Below are 12,393 nucleotides of genomic sequence, written 5' to 3' on the forward strand. Positions count from 1 at the left end.
AAAGAGACAAACTACATTTCTATCCTTTCCAGTATTTTATTGAAAAAAAACCAGCATACTGGCGCTTTCAACTTGCCATATAAAACAAGGAAAATGCACACTTTTGACACCCCTGCTATAGATAATAAAAAATTGAATCTGATAAATCTATCGATAAAAGCAGAGCCTGACGACGCATGCGCGTTTATCACAACTCTCTCGCTCTCTGTCTCTCCCCCTCCCTCACGAATGCTGCTGCGCACCTTCACAATTTGTTTTGTTTTTAACCTTCTTAACCCTGAACGTACATTAAAAATACATGCAACCCTAACTCAAAATGCCGGACATTTGAGGCATTTAAGAAACACCGCCCGGAAAGCCCCGCAAAAGAGGACATGTCCGGTGAAAAGAGGACGTATGGTCAGGACCTAGCCCGGACATGTCCTCTTTTGCTAGCATGCTAGCAGCTAACGGGCTACGATAGACTGACCTTATGTCCTCTTTTCACCGGACATGTCCTCTTTTGCGGATAGTGTGATATTAAATGATGCAAGACAAAAGTAAAGATAGGAAAAGACAAAGCAAGATCAACAACAATAAAGAGCCTAAATGGATTAATCTGCTTTGGAACTTTATTAGACGTCTTGGATTGTTTGTTAGCTGTCTGCCTGTGTGTGTAGTTAGTATGTTCCAATAGTAGCAGAAGTGCACTTTTTGGAGAGCTGTATTATTTTCAGTTTTGTGCCCAAGGGACTGATTTTATTTAACACTATATTATTATTTATACACCTATAGCAGGGGTCGGCAACCCGCGGCTCTAGAGCCGCATGCGGCTCTTTACCGCTGCCCTAGTGGCTCTGTGGAGCTTTTTCAAAAATGTATGAAAAAATAAAAAAAAGATGAGGGGAAAAAATATATTTTTCGTTTTAATATGGTTTCTGTAGGAGGACAAACATGACACAAACCTCCCTAATTGTTATAAAGCACACTGTTTATATTAAACATGCTTCACTGATTCGAGTATTTGGCGAGCGCCGTTTTGTCCTACTAATTTTGGCAGTCCTTGAACTCACCGTAGTTTGTTTACATGTATAACTTTCTCCGCCTTTCTAGGACGTGTTTTATGCCACTTCTTTTTCTGTCTCATTTTGTCCACCAGACTTTTAACGTTGTGCATTAATGCACAAAGGTGAGTTTTGTTGATGTTATTGACTTGTGTGGAGTGCTAATCAGACATATTTGGTCACTGCATGACTGCAAGCTAATTGATGCTAACATGCTATTTAGGCTAGCTATATGTACATATTGCATCGATATGCCTCATCTGTAGGTATATTTGAGGTCATTTAGTTTCCTTTAAGTCATCTTAATTCAATGTATATCTCATGACACACTATCTGTATGTAATATGGCTTTTAGTTTTTTGCGGCTCCAGACTGATTTGTTTTTGTATTTTTGGTCCAATATGGCTCTTTCAACATTTTGGGTTGCCGACCCCTGACCTATAGTGATCACTGAGACCGGTTGTTTTTGTGTTACTGTGTTTATTAGTTTTTCTGAAAAATCCCACTTAATATACTTTGGGTAACAACAGTCAATATTTTAAAAAAATTTTTAGGGGGGGGGGGGGGGGGGGGGGGGTAACATCCATCCATCCATTTTCTACCGCTTATTCCCTTCGGGTCGCGGGGGCGCTGGAGCCTATCTCAGCTACAATATTTATTTATTTATTTTTTATAAAATAAAAGTGAGCTTTTGTTAAACCAAATATTGTGTTTTTTTCCATATACAACAACCTATCTGGATTTGATAAGAGAATCGATAAGGAATCGGTTGGATAAGAGGATTCGATAATGGGCTCGAACTGGATAATTTCTTATCAAACATCATCCCTAGTAGTCACCGACTCTGCCATTGGCATTTGTTTTTTGGAAAATTCATCTCTTTTGTGAAAGTTTGTGGGTGAAGCAGGACTCTTAGCACACACTCGAAGCGACTTCTTCACAGTTGAAGGCACATTGCCACAAATCATAAACGTAAAAGTAAGGCAGTTTTTACTTCAGATGATGCTGTAAGTTTGTGTGGGACTTATGCTGGTTAAAGCAACCCAATGCAACACAAAATATGCTCATTGTGGCCATTCATTCTGACTTCCTCATTTTGATAAAGATAAATCATCACAAATTATTGTATTCACTGTTCTTTTGTAGTGTTGTATTGTGCTCCTGATCAATTAGAATAAGTTATTATTTACTAAACTTTTTTTTAAATTATTGTTTTACGGTACCATATATTGGTGATAAAATGATAATAGTGTAAAGGGGAATTGCACTTTGTTTTAAATTTTGCCTATCGTTCACTATCATTATGAGCGACAAGAACACATATTTTTCTTTTAGGATTTTAAAGATTATAAAAAACTCTTGCAAGATGCGACTAATGGGAGTCACTGTTGTAGCCTTCAAAGCCCTCTAAAACAACTTCAAAACCCTCCATCAACGTTTTATATACACGCTACAAGTATATATATATTGTAGTAACAGACACGATCATAACAATATGAAATATGTACAATATTTACAGTGTTTTGCTCATTTTAAGCAACACTGGAACTTATTTTGTCAGGGCATTTATTTCCGTTTCTCGAGCAGCTCACTTCATACTTCTGGCAACCAATGTGTGTACCCACTTGCGGAAACAAACGTGAGTGCGTAATAATCATGGCAGACTTGGTAACAGACAACGAAGATTACTATTTTTGGACAAATTAAAATTCACAAAATTATCTTTTTGAAGCAGCATTATGAATATACGGAGGATTAACTACTGGTTATAAAAGCAAGCACAAAAAGAGGCTGAAACGTTGGGGCAGACGGAAGCCAAGAGAGTGAGGTCAGCGTGACTTGACGGTGGAAATGTGAAACTTGGAGCCAACTTATGCTGACATTAATGGCATGCTAACCCCAAAACCAAATGGAAACGTCCCAGGCCAGCTTGACCAAACGAACAACTGTCCATCGAAAGAGTCACTATAATATTGATCACGTTACCTATAGCATGTCATGCTTATTAGTACAACTGTAGAGCTAGCAGTGTACAAACAAAACATCAAATGTGGGCTAATACTTTACAGATACTGCAAAATTACTGTTCAAGTTTGTCAGTCAGTCCAGAATGGTGTCCTATCACATTGTGTTGTACAGTACAAACTCAAAAGTCATTCAGCTGTGGATGCAGTAGCTATCTTACGGCTAATGCTGTAGCATGCTGTCGCAAGGGGATGCGTTACTGTGCTGAAAAAATAGTTCCTCATTGTTCGCTCTTACAATAATGTTGCTACAGCTTGGTTATTATACAGGTTACGGAACGTAAAATTAAATATTGTTGGCGTTTATTCGATGCATTTTAAAAGTGATTTCGAGGCAGAATGGATTGCTCCCATTAGCTGCATTGCTAGTCACCTAGAACCAACGTTCCCTCTAAGGTGTGCGCCTGCGCAATTGCGCACCGCTCACGCGTCCTCAGCGCACTGCAAATTAATGCCGCGCAGGAAATCAAAATTCCCATCTGAACTTTAAACAAAATAAACACATTACAATTTATTCTGTATGATTTTGCAAAGCAACTCTGTGAGTGACAGGTGACAACAAGAGTGGCCCAATGAATAAAACAATCTTTGTCAACACAGTTCAATTATCGTCTGTCGAGACACTTTACGGACAGGAATTCAATCAATCACTTTATTGAGCAAAACTGTTTGAACCACACCAAAAACATGAGCAAAAAAAACTTTTATCTATAAAAACTAGTCATTTTCTGCCATACAAACCAGGCTTAAACCAATTTTGTCATCCGTCGTTTCAACAGAAGCCACTTGCTTGCTCACCTGCACCAACACACGCACTCATGGCACTTAGCCAGTGCTGCGTTTATGGCCACAAAAAAAGTCGGACAACCCCAACGCCACACAATGTGTAAATGCCAGGTTGTAACACTCTGACTCTACAATCAGATGTGTGCTTATTTTACTGCCATTTATTAAGAATGTTAATCTAAGGATATTATTCATGAAATATTGTCACTAGATTTCATAAATGCTAATAAAAAGATGTATTTTACAGACAGAAAGTTACAGGAACTAAATGTAATCTCTGAAAGGGGTAACATTTCTTTTAAAGGCAGGACCCGCAGCCAGACATACAATACTAGCATATAGGTCATGAAAAACATGTTTTTTTGTTATTGTCATTGTAAGGGTGCAAAATCACTTATATCAGAAAATTATTTTAATGAAACATCTAAATTGTTATGATGTCAGGTTTGGGACAGGTGTGACACTGGTGTGGCCACAGTGTGCACGTCTGATGTCGCTCACATGTGCTCCACTGAATGCTCAGGGAGTTTGTGCGTTTGCTCACACACATGAAAAATTAGAGGGAACATTGCCTAGAACGAATCGATTATTACAAATTAGAATGCAAAAAAACAACCTTTTGTCTATTGTCCCTCATAACGATAGTCAAATTCCCCAAAAAGTGCATTTCCCCTTTAAATAAGGATTTGATATTTTTTTGAGTTTCAGGCAAATGACATACTTAATTTTTTTTCTGTTACAGATTAAAACAACTATATTAATAAAGTTACTAGTTACTTCTTTCTTTTTTGTTTTCTTTGATGTTAATAAGGATACAATGTTATGCAGAAGTGTACTTAAACATTTTAAATAGAGAAATTATACTATTTATAGTCACAGCAATATTTTGTTACTTGTGTCGAAATGTATTTCGATACTTTACTAAAAGGGGACCACAAAAAAACTTCATTGTTGGCTTTATTTTAACAAAAAAATCTTTCGGTATGTTAAACATATGTTTCTTATTGCAATCGAAGAACAATTGTATCCTTAAATAAAATAGTGAACATACTAGACAACTTGTCTTTAAGTAGTAAGTAAGCAAACAAAGGCTCCTAATTTGTCTACTGACGTATGCAACCTGTCATGCAATGTGTCATTTTTATTCTATTATTTTGTCAAAATTATAAAGGACAAGCTGTAAAAACAGATTATTAATCCACTTGTTCATTTACTGTTAATATCTGGTTATTTTCCGTTTCAACATGTTCTGTCTACTAGGGGTGTAACGGTACACAAAAGTTTCGGTTCGGTATGTACCTCGGTTTAGAGGTCACGGTTCGGTTCATTTTAGGTACAGTAAGAAAACAACAAAATATAAATTTTTTGGTTATTTATTTACCAAATTTGTAAACAATGGCTTTATACTTTTAACATTGGGAACGCTATAATAATTCTGCCCACGTTAATCAACATTAAACTGCCTTAAGTTGTTGCTCAGATTAAATAAAATGACAAAGCTTTTCTTCTACATATAAAAAGTGCAACATTAAACAGTTTCAAGTCAACTCATCATGCTTAATTTATTACAGCATTTGGGAAGCCTATAGTTGATTTTTATTATGGAAATGTTATATTTTTATCAACATGTGATAGCAGGGACCCTGCCATTCAAAACTAGGCTGCTGCCTTACTAATGATTAATGTAACTATAGCTGAAAAAATAGTACAATAGCAATAGGAGAGACCAGAGGTGTGGACTCGAGTCACATGACTTGGACTCGAGTCAGACTCGAGTCATGAATTTGATGACTTTAGACTCGACTTGACAAAATGTAAAGAGACTTGCAACTCGACTTAAGACTTTAACATCAATGACTTGTGACTTCACTTGGACTTGAGCCTTTTGACTTGACATGACTTGCTACTTTCCCCAAAACCTAAAGCTTAAAAAGTTATTTGGGAGCGCTCCGTAGCTTTCATTTTGTACGTGTCTGTCTATCAGCGTGTGTGCTGCGTGTCAGCGTGTGTGCTCTCAGTACAACAGCCAATCAAATTAGATCTACATTGTTTTCATCACACAGCATTGATCCAATCAAATTGCAGGACAACCAATGAACAAGAGTTGTCAAACAACGCGCCAGTGAGAAAGATTTATACCAAAGTTGGTTTCGTTCGGGTATAAAAACTACGACTTGGTCAACGAATTGCCGTATGCAAATCACGCAGTTCGAATATTACAGACGGAGACGCAACAACTTCCAACTTCGTTCGACATTTGAAGTTGCACAAAGAAGGGTAAGTTTTGAATGTAAGATAACGTTTATTGGCTAAGTAACATGACTTTTATTTGCTGTGTAGTTAAATCAGTGAGGCTGTAAACTCACTGCTAACGTCATAACCATAGACATCTTATAAGGGTACACAGCATCGAGCGCTACTGCCTACTGGCGCAGACGAGACGCGGGGCCGCCATCTTGGAGTGGTGATCCGCTCCACTCAGTGCAATTCATTTGGCAGGAGCAATGAACTGTCAGCGCATTTAATTCATTTTACCTCACTGAATACCACTCATTTTCACGCGCTTTTTTGTCATACGTGTAGCTATGATAACGGACACATGTTTTATTATTCATAGTTTGCTTAACAGTAATAGAATATTCTTATACGCTATAAGTGACCAGACGTCCGAGATTAAAACTGGGAATATAATCCCAGAGAAGGGGGGAAAAACGGTCAGCTATTTTTAAATTGAAGAAACAATATGATTACGTTATATATACATGCTACATAAACAATGTATGAATACATTGGATATCTATATATCTTATAGACCGTATCTCTGTTGCTGCAGCATATTCTGTCGTGACACTTTGTATTGATATTTTGTATTACATTCTTCCCTTAAATGATCATGTTTACAGTGATTGTTATATATGTATTTTTTATGTATGTCGCTTTGGATAAAAGCGTCTGCCAAATACTTAAACATATATAAACACCTGAAAGTCATTATATCAGCTAAAACCACCAATCTGTTTCACTGGATTCAGAAAAAAACCAAATTCTGTTTTACCCAACAATGTTAGTATTTGAATAGTGTTACTTGAAGACTTATTCCTGGTTACAATTATACTGTTAAGAAAGTATTGTCTTATATTTTGCCTAAAATGAGAATGCATTATAATCAATGGCAGCTGGTGAATTTTGTTTTAGGTGGGGCAGAAAGTTTGTAAATCAAACCCCTGTAGGGGCGTCATCCTCCCCCAGAAGATTTATTTGTGATTTTCACATACAAATATTGAAGATCTTTGCTCCTTCTCAACTCTGTGGTAATGTTATTTTCTTAAAATACAACCAATAGTACATTAATGTTAAATCTTACTTGTGAAAAGTAATCCCCCGATTCCTATTTTCAACAGTCCGCTCATTTGAGCAGGAAAACGCTGAACACCAGCCCGGCATCTTTGTTTTCTACCTGTCAACTGTCAGTTTAGGCTGCTCGCCGGCTCCTCATCACCACTTCAAGATGCAAATTGCTCGCGTCACAGCAACCAATATTGCGTCTACTTATAAGATGTTTATGGTTATAACGTCATTTCAAACACGGCAATATGTTGCGTCCACTGCAGTTTGCTACCTTATTCATACTTTTTGTCAAGTGATTTTTTAAGCAGGGTTGCATGAGGTACCTACACATAACGTTACGTTAGTCAATGTATCACACACAGTAACATAACGTTAGACGGCGGTCAGCAGCACCGCGTATTTTAGCCACCTACAAAAAGACAAACATAGTCAAATAAAGGTCAGTTAAAATATATACTATATTGAGAATATGTGTACATATTGCATAGGGCCCTGACATCTAAAAAGTACAACTCTGTTCATTGTTATGTTCATGTATTTGTTATGTTTTTCATGTGTACGCACACATCAACACACATACAGTATGAGATGAGATCAATGAGATAAGGTAAGAACAGAATAGAAACTGCTGTGGAACTAGTTACAATGCAATATGCCATGGAAATACAATGTTAACACTTTTGTACAAATAAGTACAGTTGCACTTGTTTTTGCAAATGTGTTTATTCTGTAAAGGAATGAGTTAAATGTTTAAAATTGTTTAAACTATTAAAATGACTGGTTAATAGTGCTATTATGAATTGCAATGTCAGTACTATTTTCTTTCCTGCTATTTCAAATGCACTTGTTTTAATAAATAAATACAGCGGTTTAAAAGCATACACAATCTGTGTAAAAATATTAGTCTGTGGTCAAAAGGACTTGAAAGGACTCGAAACTCAAAATGCAGGACTTGTGACTTGACTTGAGACTTTCCAGTCTTGACTTTGGACTTGACTCGGGACGTGCCTGTCTTGACTCGGGACTTGACTCGAGACTTGAGGGCAAAGACTTGAGACTTACTTGTGACTTGCAAAGCAATGACTTGGTCCCACCTCTGGGAGAGACTATTCATCCCTGAACACCATGGAGTTCATGTAGGCTTAATGATGCAGTTAAATTATTATATCAACTATCAGAGACAGAAACTCTTCATTTAACATAATGTCCTTTTTTGCTGCTTCCACACAGCTCAATCAACACAGAGAAAGGTAAAGTGAAATAACAGACAGAAAGGGCTTTGCTGTCCGTAACACACACACACACACACGCACACACACGCACACACACGCACACACGCACACACACACACACACACACACACACACACACACCGCAAAATGAGCTAACGTTACGCTAAAAGCTAATTAGCCTTCACCTCAAGCCAGGACTGCGAGCGAGCTGAGCTGCCGTTTAGGTTTTTAGAAGGTCAACGGGCTCATAGTGATGTTACTAGTAGTTGACTGGGAGGTGTTTATTATAATTTGGGGAGAGTCCGCTGCCTTATGCTCACCTGCTAAACACCTACCTGCTCATCACAACGCTGGAGCACTGACGACATGTGCTCTGAATACGCACTGCTGATTGGCTGTTACCGCTCTGAATACGCACTGCTGATTGGCTGTTACCGTTCTGCGTGTAACCAATCAGATGGTTGTGTGGGTGGGACAATGCTGGGTGCTGTGTAGAGTACTGACATAGACAGACGCAGAAAGCGTAGCAGCTTGTTAAGACTTTAGCTTAGGCTGCTACTTAATATGTTCGTGTGGAAACTCGTTCGGTACACCTCCGAACCGAACCGAAACCCCCGTACCGAAACGGTTCAATACAAATACGCGTACCGTTACACCCCTACTGTCTACACTTCTGTTAAAATGTAGTAATCACTTATTTTCTGTTGTTTGGATACATACCATTTGTTTTGGATGATACCACAAATGTAAGTATCGATCCAAGTAGTTCCAGGATCAAACATTGGTCATATTCAAAGTCTTCATGTGTTCAAGGACATATTTACTGAGGTTATAAACATAATATGAATTTAAAAAATAAGAAAAAAGATATTGTGACGATAAAAAATAAAAATGTAATCATAGTAGTATCGACGAGATACGCTATTGTACTTGGTATCATTACAGTGGATGTCAAGTGTAGATCCCTCTATGGCATTTGTTTACAGTCAGGCGCGCTAGCTTTTATTAGCGGTGACGCTGGTGAGCTGTAGTATCCTCCTACGGTGTGTAGTGAAGCATGTTTAGCTATTCCTCGTCCTGCAGGGATGATACTAGTAAGAAACTTACTTTATTTGTCGCCATGGAGGCGAGGATTAGTGATTTAAAAGTAGCTAAAACAGTGCTGACTGCGGATGGATGTTCGCTGCTAACTAACTAGCCAAGTCTTAAAGCACCTCTTCCTGCGGGCATTACAGTGTTATAGCTTCACCTTTATCGTCAGTTTTTAGGCCAAAATGTGTCCATTCTCCCTTTTCTGTCTACACACCGTGTCTGCTTGTAAGTACTCCGTGATTGTGAGCTGTCAAACACCAGATGAAAAATGGGGAACCCATCCATCCATTCATCCATATTCTACCGCTTGTCCCTTTTGGGATCGCGGAGGGTGCTGGAGCATATATCAGCAGCATTCAGGTGGATGGCGGGGTAAACCCTGGACAAGTCGCCACCTCATTGCAGGGTCAACACAGATAGACAGAACTAGTACTTTTCAAACAGAGTATAGTACCGTGTTTGATTCATTAGTACCGCGATACTATACTTGTACCGGTACCGTCTTTTTGTGTCTCTCGTCATCTCCGGGTCCAAGTTGAATGGCAAAATTCACCAACTTCTTGCCTTATGACCAAAACCTTTTACTATCTGGTGAAAGGCATGAGTCATAATTTAGCACAAACTTTCACAAATTCAGAGACAATGCAGCAGCAGCAGCTCTGTATGTCAACAGCTGCATATGCTAGGTTACCTCTATGATCAATGCGCTGCTAAAAGTAGTTCCTCTGCATTAACTGTCTTAATAACAATATCGCTAATACTTTGTATGCAGGTCACAACATTAAATCAAGTATTTTTGCATATTTTTCCATGTTTTATAGAGGGATTCATCATTGTTAGCCACTTTGTACTTGTCGTTAATAAAAATTTAAATGCATTGTGAATAATAGGAAAAATTCCCCAAAAAAGTGCGGTTCACTTTTAATAGCTGTCATTTTGCAATTTGCACCACAATAGAGAAAAGGCCTTCTTGCGGAGACATGCCACCACCTATAGAAGATAAATAGATCTGACACCAAGCACTCAGACTAGGTCTGTCTTAAATAAGTCTGTGAGCATGAACTGATGAAGCATGCTCGGTTGTGAGGCTAAACGTCTTTTAAGAAAAACGGAACAGTCCATTTGCAATTGATTCAATGCCGTTAGAATACAATGACTCGGATGGTTAAGAATATTCACAGAAACACTCTTCCATTCAAACTGCTACACCAGTGGTTCTCAAACTTTTTTCACCAAGTACAACCTCAAAAAAAACTTGGCTCTCCAGGTACCACCATGATGACCATAAAATACAGTAGCATAGTAGGTCTATATATTCATTAAAAACAAGGCAGAGGTTTTATATGACAAATATTTTTAATATTACACCATTTGAATATAGGAAAATAAAACACTGCAATTTAATCAAGTGATTCTTTGGCGTACCACCAGATGAAGCCCGCGTACTACGGTTTGAGAATCACTGCGCTATACCATCATGGGCAAGACCAAAGAGCTGTCAAAAGACCTCAGGGACCACAAGATTGGAAACAAGGTTCTGCTTTGGGGATGTTTCTCTGACCAAAATCTCTCCTGACATGTGTGCAACCTTGCTGACCAACTACAACTAAAATCTAACCGTTTTACTGGATAGTAGTGAACAGAAAAGCTTGATGCATGAAGTCGACCTTCGGCAAGCCTCTTTTTAGTAAATTAGTTTGTAGATGAAGTTTTTAGTAAAGATCTGGAATACCTGGTACAGGAAACGCTGGCTGAACTGGTGCATGGCACCCTGCAGCTGGTTGCGTTGGCTCTGCCACTGTTGATAATTTCGCACAGACTCTGCAGTGGGCCTCTGCCACGTGGTGGTTCTGGTGTTGTGGTCAACATAGTAGAACCTGCCTCGTTGGTCCACACGCTTTTCCCAGCTAAGGAGGGAGAGAGGAGATTTAGTTTCTTGGTGGAATATTTATAGAAACAAAGCTGCTAAAACAGGGATAAGGAACAATCAACAAAATGGTATAGTATAGTATGGTATCAATTTATTTCGAACACGCTCCAGCGGACCCCGCGACCCCGAAAGGAACAAGCGGTAGAAAATGAATGGATACATTTACATATGATATATCATATAACTTGCAAATTCTCATTTTCTCTTTACAACATGTTCCAAAAGGAGTATTCTTTATTCATTATCGAAATATTTTTGCCACTTTGTTGCATTTTTTTATATGACTTTTCCATTTCATTTTATCATCTATTACTACACCCAAAAATGTGGTTTCCGTTACTCTGTCAATGTTTTTTTGTCTGTACATTTGTATTTGTGTTTGACTTTCTCTTCTGGTTAGAAAATAGCATTATTTTAGTTTCACTGAGATTCCAGGATAGTCTGTTTTTGTCAAACCATCTCTTTGATTTATTCAATTCTTCTGTTATTATTTATATGAGCTTGCGTGTGTTCTCTCCTGAACAAAATGCTGTTAAATCATCTGCAAATAAGGCTCACTTTAAGTTCTTTGTAACTTTATAGATGTTGTTAATATAACGATTGAACAATTTTGGTCCGAGTATTGACCTCTGGGGTACACCGCACAATATATTTAGCATTGAAGATATGTGTTCGCCGAGCTTCATGTATTGCTTCCTGTTGGTTAGGTCAGTGGTCCCCAACCACCGGTCCGTGGATCGATTGGTACCGGCCCGCAAAAGAAATTAAATTTTTTTTTTTATTAAATCAACATAAAAAACACAAGATACACTTACAATTAGTGCACCAACCCAGAAAACCTCCCTCCCCCATTTACACTCATTCGCACAAAAGGGTTGTTTCTTTCTGTTATTAATATTTATGGTTCCTACATTATATATCAATATAGATCAATACAG

At 38.1% G+C, this 12,393-nt stretch overlaps 1 protein-coding gene across 7 annotated transcripts in view; it reads right to left on the reverse strand.

Moving 5' to 3' along the window:
* Positions 1 to 12,393, reverse strand: part of wwp2 (WW domain containing E3 ubiquitin protein ligase 2) — a 125,434-nt gene that overhangs the window by 41,258 nt on the left and 71,783 nt on the right. For all 7 annotated transcript variants that reach the window (XM_062022342.1, XM_062022343.1, XM_062022346.1 and 4 more), the window contains one exon: positions 11,258 to 11,432. In XM_062022342.1, coding sequence (XP_061878326.1) covers positions 11,258 to 11,432 — 175 coding nt within the window. The remainder of the gene's footprint in view (positions 1 to 11,257; positions 11,433 to 12,393) is intronic.

The sequence above is a fragment of the Entelurus aequoreus genome, linkage group LG16 (assembly GCF_033978785.1).
Source record: "Entelurus aequoreus isolate RoL-2023_Sb linkage group LG16, RoL_Eaeq_v1.1, whole genome shotgun sequence".
In the NCBI taxonomy this organism is placed as follows: Eukaryota; Metazoa; Chordata; class Actinopteri; order Syngnathiformes; family Syngnathidae; genus Entelurus; species Entelurus aequoreus.